Here is a 20760-nt window from a genome sequence, read left to right as displayed (position 1 = left end):
CTCTCTGGTCTGACTCCTCTTTCTCCTCTTCCTGTGACGCTATTTTAATCATGTGTCGTCCGCTGTTTATCCCCGCTGTGTGTATAGACAGACCATGATTAAAATGATGCATCTCATCCAAGAAAGCAGTTGCTTTTCGGCAATGACAGGATTTTATTCAAACCACATACAGTGTGGGCACATCCATACATGACACAGAATGCCTCCTTATTCTCAACAGATCTTTTTATGTACTCATGTAGAGGTAGGTAATGAAAAATGCTTCTATCATGATATGAGACTAGTTAATATCTAGGATGCTTGATATCATGATATACCTTAACTATTGTCTTTTCCTGGTTTTAAAGGCTTTTTCCTCATGACTCAATGAAATAAAAGCAAATTATGCGAAATTACCATTCAGACAAAAACATTACCATATTTAACTTTATGCTGCACCCAGACGAATATGTTCACATGTTGGCCTGAGCTTCTTAAAGCCCTGGGCTCTCTGGATAAACAGATTGAAAACTACAGCCTCCTTCTTCCAGGTGATGCAGCATCCCAGTGAAGGCGCCCAGGTCCTGGGGCTGCACAGCCAGCTGAAGGACGCCTCGGTGCCCGTCGCTGAGGTCAGAGTCTACTCCCTGTCCAGCCAGCCCATCGACCACGAGGGGCCCAAAGCCAAAATGTCCGGTAAGCACTTCACCTTTCCACCACTTCTGTCTCTCTCTCTCTCTCTCTCTGTGTGCTTCTGTCAGACTGTCCCGATGACATGGTTTGTCTTATGCTTCTGTCTCTGCAGATCGCTCCCCTGACATTGACAACTACTCTGAGGAAGAGGAGGAGAGCTACTCGTCTGAACAGGAGGGCAGCGATGATCCCATTCACGGGCAGGTGTGTTTGAATCAGGGCCATAACGAACGATGATTTTAGTACTTGATTAATCTCATGGTAACTCTCGCCTTCATGAGTCACTTTGTCAACGTAGGAAGAAGTGTAAATAAAGATTTGTCCTGAAAATGCCCTGTGATCTATGGCTTAAGGTAGCTCTGTGCTAGCATTTGCTGACATCTGTTTATTGCTCAACAGCAGTTTTTTTTGCTAAATATGGTCATTTATTTTTTATGATGTCATAAATAAATATTGTGTTTTCAGTGGTTTTACATTGTGATTTAAGGTGCTAAAATCATTCAAGCAGCACAGATCATAAATTATCTGCGTTTAAAGCTTCGTAAAGTATCAAAATGTGTCAAATCAAGTTCTATCCATTTTGATTAATACACAATATAAAACATTATATATACTTTACTGAACATAATTGGTCCATGGGAAAATGTTCTCCCCAGGTACATGAGGTACAATAGGTTATTAGAGCAGAGAGAAAGCAGCCAGAGAAACGAGCTGCATCCTGAGTTTTGTCCCATTTTCTTCTTCATTCACTTCTGCTACAGAACTTGAAAGAACAGGCGACAAAATTCACAAACAAATTGGTGTGAGCATCAGTCGAGAGCTTGTGTTTGTGCGCGCGCGCGTGTGTGTGTGTGTGTTACCTTCTCTCTCTCGGATTATGAGAGTGAAAGTGACAGGGCTCTGGGGATGCGAGGGGGAATAGGCGCCCATCGGTGCGAGAGATTGGAGGCGAGAGTGAAAGGAGCAAACAGGCAGCAGAGAGAGATAAGAAGGGAGCAACAAGGCTTTGGAGGCCGGATTGAAGAGGGTGAAAGGAGGGATGGAGGGAAGCTGAGCGGCAGGAAGGAGAATAAAGAGGGAGCTGGGCAGTGGGACAGGTGTGAGGAGACTGACTGCAGGACTGAGGCAGTGAGCTGAGAGAGGATGGAGGGAGACGGGTCACTGCTGGTGCTCAGCTCTTTACGACTTGGATCATGTTTCTGTTGGTGATGATAACACTGTAGTCACTAAGATAGCTGCTTTAAAATTATCATCTAAACTGTCTGTAAACTTAACGCCCCCGCACTTGCAGCAGTGTGTTTTGCAGTGAATGATTATTACCGACATTTTGTGCATTGACTTTTGGATTTACCTCAAACTAAACTAAAACAGTCGACTTGTAAACAACTTGTGTAACCGTCTAACTGCTAATGTTTCTTGGCACTCTTGCCTTTTGTTGCTGCAGTGTCGCCACACCTCAGTGATGACTTTAAAGAGCCACATGGTTATCATAACACGAAAAGAAACGATTTCCAAAGCTCTGAAATTAAAGAATAAGGCTGATGTTGTTATACGTTTTCAATAATGAAAAGACCAAACCTAATGATACGGTTCGTCTGAGTCTCTCTACGTTCGGACTTCTCTAACTTGTCTGCAGTGCCTCAGATCTAATAGAGATATAAGTCTTTCAAGATGATTCACACACATGTAGCTTCAATTTTAAAGAAGAAAAAGACCCTGTAGGGTAATGTAGTTCTTAGCAGACTGAACTCAAACTGGATGAATTAATGCATTTGTTGCGGACTATTTTAAGCTGCGGTTTAATACACATTTGCATTAGTGTGTATGTACAGAAGCAGGACAGTAAACTGTATGTGGAGAAGATAGTGCACATGTCATCAAGTGCAGGTTTTGGAAAGTGGAAGCTCACAGACAATATTTGTTAGTCAGATCTTTTCATTGTGGGTTTGTTTACAACAAAAAGACTATTGCTAGCCCTGTCCTTTAAAACCTACATGTTAATAACCCAGAACTAACCTTCAAAACATTGTTTGAAACACCTCTCTCTTTATGTTCTCCACTTCCTCTCTCTGTCTCTCTCTCTCTCTCTCTCTCTCTCACAGTATCTATATGATGAAGAAGACGAGGTGAGGAAGAAGAAGCCGAGGCGTAAGCTGCCCTCCAATGCCGCCATCACTAGAGTAAGAAAAACACGTCTTTTGCCTCACCTCATTCATCCATCCTGATCGCTCTCTCTCTCTCTCTCTCTCTCTCTCTCTCTCTCTCAACCTGCTTGTTATTTCTGTAAAGCAATTTGCAGCAAACCAGCTTCGTGAAAAAGCCCTTTCAAATAAATTTGATTCGACTGGACTCCCCAACCCTCCCCCTCATCTCCCTCTTGCCTCACCTCATTCAAACCCCCCCCCCCCCCCTCTCCCCCTTGCCTCACCTCATTCAAACCCCCCCCCCCCCTTATCTGCTCCCCGCTCTCGCTCGCTCGCTCGCTCGCTCGCTCCCTTCTCTTTTGCTGGTTTCTCTATAAATCCATTTTCTCCCTCTCGCTCTTGATGCATGTAACTCAGGCCAATTTTCTGGGGGGAAAACATTGAGACAACTCACCACAATGACCCGCAATAACACTAACCACATCCTGGGATGCATGTACACACACACACACACACACACACACACACGAACATATACAAGACTCTGCAGGGACACAGATTAATACACAGGATTCTCTGTAAACATGAAAATTACAGTGGACCTGCAATGTGACAGAAGGAAAGCAGTGTGTTTGGATTATGTGTGCCTGCGTGTCTGCGTGTGTGTGTGTGTGTGTGTGTGCATGTGTGTGTGAGTGTGTGTGTGTGTGTGTGCATGTGTGAGTGAGACTAGCAGCAGGCATTTGTCTCAGCAGGTTATTAATGGAGCGCTCCTGTGGAGGTCTCAGTGAGACTGTCACTGCTGCTCCCCAACACCACTGCCTGTGGACAACACACACACACACACACACACACACACACACACACGCAGCCATAATTTCTGCAGTAGAAGAACACACACACGATCATAAATACACAATCAAACACGATTACAACATTATAACACAGAGTCTACCTTCATCAAAAAGACGCTGTTCAATCCAGTGAAACATTCAGGTGATCGAGGGTGAAGAGAAAAACTGGAGAGAAATGAGCTTTTAATTGTAAACCAGAGTCCCTTTAAATAAGTACGGATGAACTACAGTGTTCGCACTGCAAATCTCTTGTTTCTTGTTTTTCTTGCTTTTCTGCCACTTTTGATATTCAAAAAAACATTCGGATGTCTCTGAATTTTAATTTTTTTATTTACTTTATATATAAGTAAAGTAAAAAATGGAAAATAATGAGGTTTGTCATCTACTTTTTACACACATTTGCCCTTTTACTTCCCAAGCTTTCTCCTGCACGCACAGGATGGTGAATGGTGACGTCCGATTATGAAGTATCATTCTGTCAACAACAATCAGGATCCGCGTGAACTTTGTCTCTGGGAAAAATTAGTAAAGGCCACTTTGATCGGCCACAATTTCAAGTCATCTTATCGTAATGCAGCGAGGATTTTAATGTGAATAGAGGTGGAGTCCACAGTGAATTACACTGTAATTATATTAATATGACATAGTTGTCATTCAAGTTTAAGAAGAGGTAAAAAGAAATATTGGAACTATTATGATTATAAACTTAAAATGGCTGTAGTCAGTATTTTCTCAACAATATACAAAATGGAAATGTGCAAACAATGTGACAGTGTGATGCTACAGGGAAATATCACCTGAATCTGCAGCTCCCCTCCGCTACCTCAGCACTACCTGCTCAGCCAAGTTATTTCCCTCAGGAGTCGGTGGAGACCAAAAACAGAGCGGAAAATCAAGTGCGTATTGGACTTGGATTCATCAGGTGGCCAGAAACATGACTCCAAATGAATGATAAGCAACTGCTTTCTCTTAAGTTCAACAAACATCAGTTTTTGCAGGTTTAAATAAAGTTTTATAACTACTTTAAGTAATTCATGCAGTTGAAGATCCGATTTATAGAATAAAACAGCTCTGGCTCGCAGTCTTATTTTCCACTCTTTTTTGCAAATGTCATGCACAGTAAATGAATTTTGAACCACCAAGCTGAGAGAAAAAACCTTGAGCTGCTGATAGATTTTACTTTCACTATACCTTCCTTTTCTAATTACTCATCTTGTTATACGAAAAAACAAATCTTTTGTGCTTATTCAGGCAAACATCTGCTTGTGGACTTGATATCCCAGATAACATATTCCATTTTAATAGCACAAGATGCATTCACAGCCCCAGCCTGCACAGAGATATCTGCATGGGTAACACTTTAACTTTATGTGACATGCAGAAATATGTCCAGACGCTGAATCCATTAACTGTTGTTGTTTTGAGTCATCAAGCGTGAAAAGAGAGCTCAGAAATTACCGATATATCTCGCTCCTGTCATCTCTTTCTACGCCGCGCATCTCCTCTCCCTCGCGCGCACGCACACACACACACACACACACACACACACACACACACACTCTCAGGGATATGAACATTAATCTCTCACGTTGTCCTCCTTTTTCTTTCCCCCCTGTCTTCTTTCTCCACAGCAACCCAACATCAAGCAGAAGTTTGTCGCCCTGCTGAAAAGGTTTAAAGTCACTGATGAGGTAGGCGCCGCATTCCTCTCCCCTCCTCCTCCTCCTCCTCCTCCTCCCCCCATGGCCTCTCTCCCCTCCCGATATCACTCGCAGATCTACACATCTGCACTTCTACTTCATGCGCGGGGTTCAGAGGGCGTATTTGCTTCAGAGGTGTTGCTGAAGTCAACACGTATTTCAGTTGAGCTTTGAAAACACAGAGAGGTGTGTGGGAGAGATGTGGCAGAACAACTGAGATTCAGCTGGAAGCTCAAAAAAAAAAAATAAGAAAAATAAGAAAAAGACAGCACTAAACACCATAGATTAAAATAGAACAGAAATGTGTCTGTTTAATGTGTGTATGTGCTTCTGGAGTCGATCCATCAACCACAGTGTGTGTGATTGATCTCACACTGCTCACATTTGTGCATTTGAGTCTCTTTGCATATGTAAATGTATGTGTGTATTTCTCTAGCTGGCTGGTTGTCTTCTGCGTGTCTGTATTTAGACTTTGCAAGACGCTTTTTAAAAAAAAAATAAATAAATAAAAGTAGTGTATCTTTCAAGGTCAAAGTTCATTCTTGACCTCAGACTGAGCAGCTGACAAAACGACCCCACCCCAGGACTTAGTGTGAGCCAGAGCCCTGCGTTTATGTTAATTAGATAAGTATCTGGTATTGTTACTGTGACGTGTATCTGTGTGTGTGTGTGTGTGTGTGTGTGTGTGTGTGTGTGTGTGTGTGTGTGTGTGTGTGTGTGTGTGTGTGTGTGTGTGTGTGTTTACATGCACAAAGAACATCATGTTGATCCAGTTTTAGTTTGGTGCATTGAAAGTGCCATAACTGGGCTACAGAATCCAGGTTAAAACATGCGCTGTCTGCTGAACCGCCTGACTCGGCTCTGAAACTAAACAGGTTACTGTGGCATGTAAACATCTCTCTTCTTTCATTTTTACCGCCTGTGAAATCTCAGACTTGCAAAGCCTTGTGGGTACATTCCCGTGTCAACAGCACGAACTGACAGTCAGCTGTGTTTAGCATTAAATGCTGGGATCAACACATTTCTCCCCGACATATTTTTGCAACATTTATGTGTGAACAGAACAGATGGGGAACAAAAGCACAAGACACCTTGTGTCCATCGGTCACCTTGTCTTCTCTGCGTGTCTTCCAGGTTGGTTTTGGTCTGGAGCACGTGTCCAGGGAGCAGATCCAGGAGGTGGAGGAGGACCTGGACGAGCTCTACGACAGCCTGGAGATGTACAACCCCAGCGACAGTGGGCCGGAGATGGAGGAGACCGACAGCATCCTCAGCACACCCAAACCTAAGCTAAGGTAACAGCACCGGCAAAGACATGATAATAATAGTATCCGCACACCCACCATACACCAAACACGCACAAACACACACTTGCTGCCTCACCCACACACACATTTGGTGCTGTGTGTTTCTCGGTTCCAACAAAACTGATTGGACTCACTTTTTGTCCATCGACACCTCAGAGCCCCATCTGCTGGTGAAACCTGCTCATTACAGTAATACGTTTAAGGCGTCACAGGAGCCAGGATTGAGTTAGTCAACTTTGAATTTGTCAAAATGCAAATATAAAAAAAAAAAAACTCCAATGTCCAAATATTTTTTTTTAAAAGAAATATCATTCCTAATATATTATATTAATTAACATTTCTTTAAAGCGTAGGTTTAAGAAGGAAAGTCAGTTTCCTAAAGTGAAATTATAATCAGCTTTTGTTTAAAAAGACGTCTGAAAGCATTTCATTTTAAATTTACATTTAAAAACTCTTCGTTACAACCCAGAAAAACTCATTCTCTGGATGTTTCAAACCATTTTTAAATGCCTTATTTATGTTACTACTCAATCTATTTCTCTCTTCTTTCTATTTCTATTTTTTTTTCTTGATTTCAGTAGCCTCAAAAGCACTTTTACACAAAAGGCACTATTTGAAGGACAGCCTTTATAAGTGGTGAAGGTAGTGGACATGTAATAAATGAAGGAGCTACACTATATAAATTAACGTAATGTGACTCATACGTTAATGATAAATGGCTCGTTGTCTGTTTTCCTGTCATCAAGGTAAGTATATTTTCGTTTTAGAAATCAAGAACAAAAAGATGATTTAAGAAACACACACAACTTGAATAATGTCTTCTTATGTCGCTGTGTGTGTTCAGGCCATTCTTCGAGGGGATGTCTCAGTCGAGCTCGCAGACGGAGATCGGCAGTCTGAACAGCAAAGGCAGTTTGGGCCGAGACACTTTCAGTCCAGTGAGTAACTGTGATTCATGAGGAAGCAGCAGCAGCTTCACAGACAAATGTAGAGAGACTAAGTAACTAATTCAGTTTGTTTGGAGGCTCTACAGATTGTTTCCTCAGCTGGATTAAGTATAAATTCAATCCATTGTTTTTAGTAAACACATTTTCCTCCCTTAGTTTCTATAAGGTTGTTGTTTTTTCTTATGTATTTTAGATTTTATACAATGGAAAACATTTTATGCAACATGTGAAATGTTGCTGTAATCATTTCTGATGCTGTCATAATGCGTTCACTTCATTCATTCATTCAGCACTAACCTAACACAAGTGTTAACAGTAGTAACAACAAGTGTTTCACACTCACAGTTGACAGGTGGCATAAATATCACACAGTAACATGAAATAGTGTCATAATACACCATTGAAAAACAACATGAGACTCCACATCGATGTAGTAAATATCCAGAATATGAAGCTCATGAATATCAGCGCAGCAGGCGGGCCCGTTGCGAATATGAAATTTCGGGAAAGTTTGCGACTAACGTTTCCTTAATGGAGCAGAAATCCAATAGCTCTGTGGCAGTCGCCATCTGCTCAATAAAAAGTGTTGAGCCTCACCGAGCTGAATAGATTTCACTGGATGCTTCTGCTGCATTCAAACAGCTGCAGTTCTCCCTTTCATGGTAATACTGAAACAGGCCTGCAGTGTTGTGACTGCAGTCTGCACGCTTTCTAAAAACATCTTTTTAGAAGAAAAGGCGGCTTTCGCTTTCGTCAGTGGTTTTGAAATACTTTATATGGTCCAGAGAAAACTACTACCTTGTTTTTTTTTAGACTGGTTATGATGTTCTTCCTCAAAGCTGAGCACTGTGGCTGCAGAATGACTTTTTGTTTTCCAATATGGGCTCTCATTAAGCCTGTAGACTGAGAGGCTCTCCCTTGTTTTCCCAGCAGGGGGAGCAGCCTCCTTTAGAGAAGATGAAACTCTCCCGCAGCCGCAACCTGGAGGAGGCCCTGTCTGAGACAGACACACTGGTACGACTCTTATAATGCATGTCTGAGTGTGTGTGTGTGTGTGTGAGAGAAGAAAAGTGAATTAATGGTGTGTCGGTATCTTTGTTAATATCACTCTGAGGGGGATTCGCTGCCATCTGTGCTTTAAGTGAGACAGATTGAGAGACGGAGAGAGGGGGAAACAAAATGAAGACGTGTCGGAGACGATGGCTTTAGGATTGCCAGTATCTCCTTTCTTTGACACTGACAGTCTGTCTTTTGGACTGTGTGTGTGTGTGTGTGTGTGTGTGTGTAGGAGCTAACAGATCAGGAGCTGTTTGCTGAGGTGGGCCCCTGCATCATGGTGTCAGAGGCAGAGAAACCCCGTACACCCATGAAGAGCAGCAAAATCGAACCGCAGACCATGCCGTCACCAAGGTAACAAATAACCCAAATTTAAAAAAAAAAAAAAAAAAAAATCAATAAACTGATAAATGTCATTTATTTATCTATGTTTTTTTTCTATTTATGGCTCAATCTTTGGAGACGAGGACTTATGATTCTTCTCTCCAGAGATCACTCCTCAGTTGTCTTTGAGTTTTGTGTTGATGCACTTTTCTTTGTCCGTTCAGCCATGATGGTTATCACTGCTCACGCTAACCACCTACGTCTCCTTCCAGCTGTTTCAATCCGGTGTTGCTCTTGTTAATAATGTGTCTAAAATATACCAAAAAAAAGGCAGAGTTTCCTGTAGGATAGACATAACTCATATTGGTTTTATTGGGACAGAAATGTACAAACTTTAATGAACTGACTGGTTGCTGAAAAAAATGTTTTACGGCTTTAAATGACATTTGAGAGAAGAACCAACACAGTCACTAAAAGGGTGAATTCATACACAATAAAAAAGCCCTTCTCACTTTAGTACATTGAGGGGTTTTACTGATACAACCTTTCGTCCTCTGGTTTGACCACTAGCTTATATTGGCTACTGTTACCGTAGCAGCCATTTCTGAGTCAGTTTGCTGACTTTATTACTTAGGTCTCATTTCCCTCGCCCTCAGGCACGTCACCCAGTGATAGCATCTTAAAGGCAGCTGACTCTAAAGGATCTTGGGAATGAATGGAAATTCAATCTGACATTTCCTGTAGTCGCCATTTGTTGGCACTGGACGTTCAACAAGAATTATGATCTCACTTTATGCTGAAACAACCCACACGTCAGAAGCACTATACCAAATGAATCACACCTGTGGGTGCAAGGTCGCCGTGAGTGACGCACACACACTCGCATTTTTTCAGCTGGCTGGGAAGGAGAAACACAAAGCCCGCCTTCACCACCAAGTGACAGTAAATGTTTAAAGGTTTGCTTTCATTCATAAAACTCCAAACATTTGTTGTTGGTGCTGACAGGTGGAACAGTCAACTTGCTCTTGCCCAAGTCATGGCAGAAGTTGAAACATGTTGTGAGCTCAGTCCTGTAAACTTAAATCTCTTTTTAACCATAATGTCCGTTTCTTTCCTCAGGCTGGACGGAGGCCACACGCCCCGACAGAAGCGCATCAGCACTCCCATGAAGGAGAGACAGTTGTCCAAACCTCTGAGTGAACGCACCAACAGCTCGGACTCAGAGAGATCCCCGGAGCTGGGCCACAGCACGCCGGTACGCCACTGAAAGACGACAACTCCCTGTCAAAATTAACATTTTAATAAAGACATTTTCCCTCCTTCCAGGATCTTATCATAAGCCGTAGCACCGTTTTAATCCAGCACACAAAAATAGATCGGCATTTTGCAGTACTCCCACAGAGGGATTTACACTTTAAAAGAAATGCTGCTTTTGTTCTGTGTCCATTTCTAGCTGCTCCCTTCTTGTCTTCTCCCCAAGTAAAGAACACACATGCATCCTGATAATGTCTGACGCGCCTGGAGCTAAGGAATGAATTATGCATGTGCTGATGAGTCATCTGGAGAGTAAATGCATCGCTGCAGGAGGGGTTTATGTACTCTGTATATATGTGTGTGTGTGTAGGTCCTGAGGAAGGTGGTGTACGACCAGCTGAATCAGATCTTGTTGTCGGACTCTGCGCTCCCAGAGAGTCTAATCCTAGTCAATGGAACAGACTGGCAGGGGCAGGTATGTGTGTGTGTGTGTGCGTGTGAAGCCTGTCCATATTTAAGAATAACCTTATTTTGTCGGTTGTTTTTTTCATCATCCATAATATTTTTTGTGTGTGTGTGTGTGTGTGTGTGTGTGTATTGCAGTATGTTGCAGAGCAGCTCCAGGTCCAGAGACACCCGGTGGTCTGCACGTGTTCGGCGGCCGAAATCCAGGCGGTGCTGTCTGCTGTGCTCACCCGCATCCAGAAATTGTGAGTTTTTATAAGATAACATTTGCGTGCATACACACACACACACACACACACACACACACTCTGAGTTAGAGCTTCCCTCGGTTTGCAGGATGACTCATCTTCTTCGTCTTTTGCCCTGCTCTGAGCCTTATCTTTCTGTTTTCTGTCCTTCGTTTGACCCGTCTCTCTTCTCTGCATCTTTTCCTCTCCTCCTTTTTGCTCTTATGACTCCACATCTGTAGCTCTACTTCTGTTTATTCAAAACAACACTTAATACCTCCCTCATCTCTGTTTTATTGACATGACATTTGCCAAAACATTTACAATAAAAGCAATGACACAAACCGGTTAATACTGTAAGAGAATAAAGAGAATGAGAATCATTTCACAGTTTATCTTGTGCCCCTCCAGTCTGACTGTACAAATATATTTATGTCAGAACTATTGAGTATTAGCTAATAATAAATAGATTAGTCAACTGCCAGAAAATTATTCACCAAATATCTTATAATTAAATAATAAATTTGAACATTAAATTTTTTCATTCACTATTCAACACTCACTATTTTCAGCTTCCTAAATGTAAGGAGTTGCTTCTTTTGACTGTTTTCTGTGACTGTAAATTGAGTGTGTTTGGGGTCTTGACTGTAGGTTCAAGAAAAACATCACTTTGACCTTTGGGAGACAAATTTCACGGTTTTCCAACATTTTTTTTTTTTTTTTAGACTAAACAGTTGAGGAAATGTGTGTCAACGTTTGGGTGTAGGTGGTGACAGTGGTTACAGATGTGTTCCTCTGACAGTTTCATACAGCATCGTCTTCTCGGGTCACGGTCACCCGGTCTGTATTTTGTTAAGTTTGGTTTTGGTTCAGATTTATTCACTTTTCGATGTCCTGCCAGCTGGATTTCTCTCCTCAGGCCTGATGGCTGCGTGATTTGTTTTCTTGTCTCCACTGTTTACTGAAATCTTTCATCAGGTGGTTTTTCAAAAGCTTTGATGGATGAGATGGTGTGAAGAAGTTCCAGTGGACCCACCTCCACGCAGCAATGATAACATCACTCTCTCTCTCTCTCTCTGTGTCCCTGCAGCTGTAACTGTAACTCGTCCATGCCCAGAGCGGTGAAGGTGGCGGCGGTGGGTGGTCAGAGTTACCTCGGAGCCATCCTGCAGTTCTTCGTCACTCAGCTCGCCAACAAAACGTCTGACTGGCTCAACCACATGCGCTTCCTCGTGGTGCCTCTGGGTAAGAGAGTCAGCTGGTGTTTCCATGGTGACTGATAAGCTCTTGCACAGTGAGGCGTGGTTGTATTTTGTGTGCGTACTGACTGGTCTCCATCATCTTCCTCATCAGGCTCCCATCCGGTTGCCAAGCACCTCGGCGCCCTTGACAACCGCTACAGCTCCTCTTTCCTGGACGGGTCGTGGAGAGACGTGTTCAGCCGCTCCGAGCCGCCGCCAACAGGTACCACCTGTCACACAGACACACTCATCACTCAGCACACACACACACACACACACACACATTTGCCCTTGTCCGTGAGTGAATTTCCTCGTCCTCTGTTATCTCCAGACCAGCTGGATGTCGCGGGAAGAATCACCCAGTACATCAGCGGCGCCACTGTCACACATCAGCTGCCCATCGCCGAGGCCATGCTCACCTGCAAACACAGGACGTGAGTACGGATGCTAACAAACACCAGCCAGACTGTCTCACAAAGGAGCGCTCAAAACAAAAAAACAACACAGCATTTATTTATTTAGTTGAATATGTTTTCTTTAATATTCTCTCCTCTCTCTCTCTCTGTCCAGGCGAGACGAAGACTCTTACCAGAAATTCATTCCTTTTATTGGGGTAAGATTTTGGTTTAGGCTGCCAAGAGATTGAGATTGATGCTGAGCGTTTCCTTTTTTTTGCTGACATCTGTTCCTGTTTTCCAGGTAGTGAAGGTTGGTCTCATTGAGTCTGGTCCTTCTCCAACAGGTGATTATTTCGAAACACACCGAGCACCAAAGTGAAAGATTAAATTGTTTGGATTTATAGCAGTTGGTAACGTGCTAATGTTACTCCTGTTTTAATGATTAAGGAGATACAGAGGAGGGCGTGGCTGTGAGTTTGGCCGTCCCCTCCACGTCTCCTCCGTCCCACGGCTCCCCCACAGGGATGATTAAAGAGGCGGCCACTCCCCCCTCCTCCCCTTCCATGGGCAGCGTCCTGACAGTACAAGGGTAAGACTGACCTGGACTGTTTATTTTTCCTCCTCTCTTTCTCTTTCCTCTCAGTTTCTCTTCTTTTGCCTACTCATTGCTCATTTCCCAACATCCGTCACACATCACCCACTGCAGCAGTAAAACAAAAAACAAAAGGAGTTAATTACTACCCTCAAATCTTAAAAGTACCACTACTACAGCAAATGTAGAAGTTTTAGCAGTGAAATGTTTGTAAGTATAGAAATAAAAAATGTACAAATTATCATCTATCTCTGAATGTAAAATCATTAATTTGTTGATGTTGTCAGTGTTACTGTTTCAAGTAAAACTACAGCTGATGCATCATATTGTAAAATTGTGCCTTGCATAGTAACTGGTAGCTGCAGCTTAGCTGGAAATACTTTACAGGGGTGAGTTATCATTACCTGAGACTCTGCTAATAATGTCTGAGATCTGAAGTAAATATACATGTACTGTCTACACCCGCTCTTTTCACCATATCTGTATTTTGATCTTCATCGTCTCTAAGTTTTATCTTCAGCTTCCTGGAATTAACGGTGCATTACCTAGAAGTGTTAACATTGTCTGTTGTGGCAACATGTTTTCTTTACTGTCAACATACAGTGTCAAAATGTTGATGTTACTCTCAGCACTGAGCTGTGGCAGAGGTGTTAATGCCTTTAAATCACCCATCTGTGTTTGTTGTTTTATAAGCAAACAGATTTTTATATATTTTGCTCCTGACTCCAGTTTTTTTTTTTTAGCTTGAGCTCAGTTTGACCGGGATCCAGGAAGTGAGAGACTCTGATACATGAGTCTTGTTTTCATCTGTTTGACTCTGCTTTTTCCACTAGTTTTGAATTTAAATGAATTGTGGCAGGTATTCAGCCGCTCCTCTGCTGACTCCTTATGTTTGTTCTAACTCTGACTGCAGAAAATCTCTCTCTAACCGCTGCTGAAAAGGGCAGCTGAGGATTGTTGCTGTGCTGGGAAAGTTTTTTTATAAATATATATCCACTTTTCTGTCCACAGGAGTCCCAGCATGTCTCACGGCGTGGATGCCATCGGCCTTCAGGTGGATTACTGGCTGGCTTCGCTCGCTGAGAAGCGGCGGGAGGGCGAGCGACGTGACACGGGCTGCAAGAACACACTGAAGAGCGCCTTCCGCTCGCTTCAGGTCAGCAGGCTACCAGGCGGGGGCAGCAGTGATCCACAGGCCCAAGTCAGCACCATGGCCATGACTGTGGTCACCAAGGAGAAGAACAAGAAAGGTGAGATGAAGATGAGACGATCAGACGGGAGCTGTTACAGCTGTTGTTCACTGCATAATGACACTATTAAAGGGCCCTGAATGTGAACGAGAGTTTTTAGTCTCTCACTTTAAGATTTTGTAAAGACTGGGGATCTTTCAGGGTCACTATTTGCAACAGTAGATTCCTTTGAGATTATTTCCCATCATGCACCTGGTGGCAAATTTACAGGAAGAAAATGAGTGTGTGGACTTTGTATTTATGATTTCCCTGTGTTTATTTTGAAATATTTTTTTCCGATTGTAGCACAAGTGGAAAGTTCGCCGACAGTAGCTAACGTTAGCTGCCACAAGCTACTGGTCAAATCATACTAAGTAAGACTGTATCAGCCAAACCCCTCAGTGTATTGAACTGAACTATAGTGGGTTTTGCTGCTTATGAATTTAGCCTTTCATTTGTTCGAGAGAGAATGTGTTTTTTTAACACAGTTCCCAGTTCCAAGCTTCTACTCTCTGACAAACATGCTCATATTTATTCAACAGTGGTCTTTCTCTGATACAGTGAAATATTCAAGAACTGGGGGTAATTTAATCGGAACAAGATGTTCTGTATCAAAATTCAGTTGCATCAGGAGATGGGTGCCAAGATCGAACCCTACAGTTGGCTGTGCTCCACAGACACACTAACAGTCCTCTTGACATTCATCTCTTCCTCCTTTCAGTCCCCACCATCTTCTTGGGAAAGAAGCCCAAGGAAAAGGATGTAGACTCCAAGAGCCAGGTCATTGAAGGCATCAGCCGACTCATCTGCTCTGCAAAGCAGCAGCAGACCATCCTGAAAGGTAACCTGAACACGTGTTTGATGAAGCACCTTCACTTCTCTCTAAGGATTGTTTCTATTTTTGGTTTTAGCTTTATTTCCTTTGAAGTCACCTGACTTTTGGCGTCTCTTCCGTTTCCCTCCAGTGTCCATAGATGGCGTGGAGTGGAACGACGTGAAGTTCTTCCAGCTGGCCGCCCAGTGGCCCACCCACGTCAAATACCTACCTGTTGGACTTTTTGGCTACAGCAAGCCCCCGTCCTAGGGGTCAGCGCCCCTTGACTCCTCTGACCCAGAATTGACCTTTGACTCTCCTCGATCCTGTCACACCTTCACACACACAGATCCTGCCTCTCAGCAGCTGTCGAGCTGAGAGAAGACGTCGAGTGGCCGGACAGTTTTTCTTTCTTTGATTTCATGTTCGCTACAGTTGTCTTATTTCTCTTTGGGGAGGGATAGGAGGAAGAGGAGGAGGAGGAGGGTGGTGTTGGGGTGCAGCGCTGTTACTAGTCACTTTAATGCCCCTTTCAGTGCGTGTTTGTGTGTGTGTGTGTGTGTGGGTGTGTGTGTGTGTGTGTGTGTGTGTGTCGAGTGTGCATGCACACGTGAATGTACAGTATGTGTGTGTGTATGTGTTTACAAGGGGCTTACAGCACAAGTTTATTAGCTAACTGCCATTTACGTTTCCGTTCTATGGAATGCAATAGCATGCAACTACTTACCGATTTCAAGCCCTTAAAAATCTGACCCTCAACTTTTGACCCCCGACCTTTGGCGAAACCCTTGAAGCTCACCTCAATGACCTGATCCACACGTGCATGCATCAAACTAACAGATACACCACTCATGTGCCGGAAAACATTAACTCAAAATAAAAAGTAACGCAACAGGGCTTCAGTGTTTGCATGAGCCAATGAAAACACAAAGGAAAACGTCTCATCTGCTCACAAAATGCAGTCAATAAAAGGCTGGATTGTGATGAATTTCTCCTCCACCTGTTCTACATCAACAGTACAGATGCCCTTCAAAACAGGCCCAGGCTTTTTTTTTTTTATTATTATTATTATTTTTTTTTTATTTCAAGGGCTTCCATGTAACATTTAAAAAAAGATTCTGTGCCAGAATAAGTCATTTGGACGTCTAATGCCAAACATTTCAAAAAAGATGAAAAAAAAAAAAAAAAGAAAATATATAAAGGGGGAAGTGTCTTTTTTTTTTAATTGTGTTCTGGTGATAAATAGTCAAACCTTCCCTTTAATGCTGTTGTGTGATGCATAGTGTGCGTTTTTGTGAAGAGTTCCAGGGTTTCAGGGCAGTGGCTACTGTAATGTGCAGTTTCCTTTATCTTCTTATTTGCTATGCACTTATGAGTACACATGGACCATCTGGGCGTTTGCAGCTGGTAAAAAAATAGATTAACTCTCTTAACAGCAGACCCAACCAAATATGCAACAGGAAACAAAATGCATATTTAAAAACAGACTAAAACACAGCAGCGTTGATGGGAATATGATCATTTTTTTCTTTTTTTTTTCCAGGATAAGCCCAGCTCTTTCATGAGTATTTATACCACAGGAATGGGAGTTAGTCACCCGCAATAAAGCACAATGTTGTCGCCAGTTGTCCCCAAAACATCCTCTCTTTATTGGCAACGGACTGGCAGCTTTCTCTTCAGTGAAAACAGCAGACCTGGGCAAAATGTACATCCTTTGAGCATCCCCCCTTTCTTCTTAATAACCTTCATTTTATCAGGAAAAAAAAAAAAAAGAAGTGTTTGGGTTTCAGTTATTTTGGCACAGGTCTGCTACATGCTTTCTCTAGGATGTCGTGAGGTGATTAGTGAGTGTACAGTAACTGGTAACAAGTGTGTGTGTGTATGTGGTGAAATAAACGTAATGTGGTGAGAAACATTAAAAAAATCACTAAATAGGAGGAATACTTTTTCCACCATGTGACAGAGGACATGCAATTGGTTTGTGTGTGCGTGTGTGTGTGTGCGTGTGTGCGTGTTGGCACTGTGTGTTGATGATGTGGTGATTATCAGATCAGGGCTGCAAAAGCTGCAGTGGTGGTCTTGTTTACTTTGTGGCCTGGCACAAGGCGAATGCAGATTTTTCCACCACTAAGCAACAACTATAAAAAAAAAAGAAGACGATAAAAAGAAATTCAGTTTTATTGAAATTATTTGATTGAAATTCAACTATGGTACAAATTCAAGGATGTATCTGGATTAGTGGTTTATAATAATTGTTTAAAAAAAAAAAAAAAGGAATTTTTAAAAAGCAAAGCTGTGTGGCTCTGCCTTGTGTCACCTGCATCGTAACACTCTCCTTCTCCAGTGAAGTATTAGCAAAATATTTCTTTCTTTTTAATAGTGTTAATGCCAATGTCTTGATTTAAATGCTGTTTTTGTTTGTTTGATAATAGATTAGAAAGTACAGTGTTACAGTCAGTGATGTCAGCAGCATGTCTCAAACTCAGCCTTTTTTTTTGTTTGTTTGTTTCTGTCGGACAGCACCTGTTACGCAAGGTTTCTCGCTGAAGGGTCTCAGAGCTCACCTGTTTGTTGGCTCTCTGTTCGGTTAACAGCTCATCTGTCACCACTGAACAAACACTCAGTCTGGTGTTGATTGATTTGAACTACTTACAAATATTTGAATGTATTGAGTTTCGTTTACACATGCTGTCCTGCATCTTTGTGAACGACTGATTTGAAGGCAATAGTAAAGATATGCGTCACTAAAATAAAATAATTTAGTGTTAATTGGCCTAATTTCAGATTTTAGAAATGATCTGCTCCACCACTCCAGTGCCGCCATTTGAAAGTCTGCATGAACTGTTGACAGACGGCGAGTTTGGACACTTTTCTCTAACTTTTCTATGTAAACAACGACAAAAAATTAAACAGCCAGTGGGCTTCTTGAACGCAGCCCTCTTGAAACCTTCAATTTTCTTTCACTGGAGTTGCTGAAGAGCAGTAAAGGGCTTGAGAGACAGACTGACTGCTAGCCTCCAAAAAGAGGCTGGGTTTGAATTACTCCTGAATATCAGTGAGCGTTGAAGTACTGTAATTTGAAGTAGAGGTTACTTGATCCAAACTGAGATTTTTGGTTTTCTGGTACCACTTAAATAACCCCAAAATGCTTTATAATTTGCCACTAATGACTTTATTAATGTTGATTAATAGGTTTTGAGCTGCTATAATGCATGAATGGAAAGAACTTTTGTGTTGCCAGGTTTTGAGACCAAATTTCCATAAAGTATCCCTTTGGTTAGTGTATTATATATCTTCATCTCCTTTTTAACGCTACACTAATCAATATTTTTATATTAAAAGTGGGTCAAATGACTATGTCTAAGGTGAAAGTGGTGACTCGTAGTGACAAACTCAGAGAATTAACACCCAAGTCCGTAGTTCCCTTTCAGAGCTACACAGCGATTTTAGCCTCTTTTAGCTCATTGTTTTGGTTTTTGAGCACACAGCGTTACTGGCTCCCATCAGCCTCATTTCCAGCCACAGCAGAGCAGGCAGCTGCAAAAATCTCTGTTAACCCCACCGTACACTACCCGTTAAGCACCAAACTACAGACAGACAAAGTTAGCAACTAGTTGATGAACGCCGTGGAGCATTTAACAGCTAAAAAGCCGGATGTTTCCCTCTGGAGTTGGTAGAGACCAAAAACAGAGTGAATGTTGGACTAAAATTCATCAAGGGGCCAGAAACATCACTCTATGCTAATGCCACTCGGTGTCTCACATAAACTTTAATAAGTCATAGTGGCAACTCATTACATTTTTTAAGTATACTTTATTGTGAAAGGGTACCACATTTTAAAATTTGACAGATGGATTTAAAAAATGTTTTTTCTTATACCTTGAACATGGAGGGGCTATGATCTTACATCTACAATAAGAATCGACCTCTACTAACTCAAAGTAGAGTTGCCTTGTAGTGTCGTCAGTCAAATTATTGCAATGATGTGAATCTAAAATTTTCCTAAATTGTAATAGTTTAATAAGTAATAGTTTATTGATGCCTCTTTTGCTTTCACTCGCTCACTGATTGAACTGAAATTGAAATCTGAAATGTTCCGCTGAAAGAGACAAAATCACTGCCAAACCTAAAATTTGAGAAGAAAAAAAAGATAGATTATATTCAGATAGATTTGTGGTGTTTATGGGGTGCTGATAACTTATAACACATAACAACAAAGTGATCCTTGTTCTTGAGTCATTATTTCAATGTTTGGAGGAACTGAATGCTTTTCCATCGCAGCCACGTTCTGCAGTTTTTCTCGTCTTTGTCACCTTTAGAACAATCTTCCCTTCATTCTTGCCGTTCACGTTTTCCCTTAAGTCTCTTCGGAAACGCTGGTTGTTCTGTATGTAAGTCTTGAACTTGTTCCTGTGTGTTTTTTCCTGTACCTCTGTACCTGTGTCGACCTGTGTTTGTGAAGCTGTAACGATGGTTCCTCTGTCCTTGATTAGTCGTGGTTAGAGATTAGGAGCTGTTCGGTCCATCGATATTTGTCAGTGATCAGCAGTGTCTTTTCTCTCCACCGTCCTCAGAAATATGTCGCTCTGATGATGAGAGAGTCTTCTTCACCAGGCTTCCACAAGCTTAGCTTTCTGAAAAGATATTGTTCCCATTCCCTCACAGCTTGTAAATTTGCCGTCTGTCCTCATGGGAACGGGATTTGCCTATGAAAGCAGTAGACCTCTGCCTGACGAGGTTCTGCCCGCAGCAGAGCGTCCCTAAGCTTGTGGACTTGTGGAGAGTATTTTGCACATGCCATTGTTTCTTCAGCAGCAGTCTTCAGCTTTTTTGCCTTTTGCCTATAACAATAACTATATTACACAAACTATAATGCTTGTACATATCAGATAGTACTTGTTATATTGTATTCTAGTTCTTTTTTTGTCTTTTTTTTGTTTGTTTTTCTTAATTTCACATGTTTTGTAGTACTGCTTTTTCATGATTACATTTGTTAATCAAACAGATGTGGGATGAAAAGTGGAAGTGTTCATTGTTTCATTTGTTTTTTAAAATAAAAATATTCCTGATTTGTAGCTTTGTCTCTTGTTTTTAATAATGATATATATGTTTTGTGTGTGTTTGTAGCTTGTAATAGCTTCTTTATACTTACTTAAAATGGTGGTACACTTGCAATATATAATTCTAATTTAACGGTTAGTGTTTTCCAAGTAAAGATCAACAAACAAATCTCAGTAATGAAACTAATGGGGCTGCAAGGAGAGTTAGAAGATGACAGAACTTGCATTAAAAGTTCACAGTCCCCAGATATTCCCACAGAGCTTTGACTTATCCTGCAGGACAAAAAAATACATTGATACTACACCATATATAGAGATATTTTCCTGATTAAATTGGTCATATTAAAGTATGCAGGTTAATATCGCATTTTAGAAGGTTACATAAACAGTGAGTGACAGCGTACTAAATGGTGCACATGATACTTGTGAAGCAGGTCAGTGGTACACTACTCTATTGCCTTCTATGCTCCCCTCAG

General features: G+C 41.8%; 1 protein-coding gene across 2 annotated transcripts in view; it reads left to right on the top strand.

Moving 5' to 3' along the window:
* pacs1 (phosphofurin acidic cluster sorting protein 1) overlaps window positions 1-20288 on the top strand; it is a 59193-nt gene extending 38905 nt beyond the window's left edge. The window contains exons 5-24 of one of the 2 annotated variants that reach the window (XM_022764094.1): window positions 531-675; window positions 785-876; window positions 2775-2852; window positions 5302-5361; window positions 6505-6665; window positions 7522-7615; window positions 8558-8638; window positions 8913-9034; window positions 10124-10259; window positions 10629-10733; window positions 10862-10968; window positions 12041-12195; window positions 12304-12414; window positions 12523-12625; window positions 12762-12804; window positions 12891-12933; window positions 13037-13178; window positions 14193-14431; window positions 15132-15251; window positions 15376-20288. In XM_022764094.1, the coding sequence (XP_022619815.1) occupies window positions 531-675; window positions 785-876; window positions 2775-2852; window positions 5302-5361; window positions 6505-6665; window positions 7522-7615; window positions 8558-8638; window positions 8913-9034; window positions 10124-10259; window positions 10629-10733; window positions 10862-10968; window positions 12041-12195; window positions 12304-12414; window positions 12523-12625; window positions 12762-12804; window positions 12891-12933; window positions 13037-13178; window positions 14193-14431; window positions 15132-15251; window positions 15376-15494 (2256 nt within the window). In that variant the 3' untranslated portion in view covers window positions 15495-20288. Of the gene's footprint in view, window positions 1-530; window positions 676-784; window positions 877-2774; window positions 2853-5301; window positions 5362-6504; window positions 6666-7521; window positions 7616-8554; window positions 8639-8912; window positions 9035-10123; window positions 10260-10628; window positions 10734-10861; window positions 10969-12040; window positions 12196-12303; window positions 12415-12522; window positions 12626-12761; window positions 12805-12890; window positions 12934-13036; window positions 13179-14192; window positions 14432-15131; window positions 15252-15375 lie in introns of both variants that reach the window. The other variant, XM_022764093.1, reaches the window with a different exon arrangement.
* The last annotated feature ends 472 nt before the right edge of the window (window positions 20289-20760 follow it).

This window comes from Seriola dumerili, unplaced genomic scaffold, assembly GCF_002260705.1.
Source record: "Seriola dumerili isolate Sdu_G_001 unplaced genomic scaffold, Sdu_1.0 BDQW01000531.1, whole genome shotgun sequence".
In the NCBI taxonomy this organism is placed as follows: Eukaryota; Metazoa; Chordata; class Actinopteri; order Carangiformes; family Carangidae; genus Seriola; species Seriola dumerili.
The sequence above is the reverse complement of the archived record's forward strand: the minus strand, read 5'-3'. Positions and strand labels throughout refer to the sequence as shown.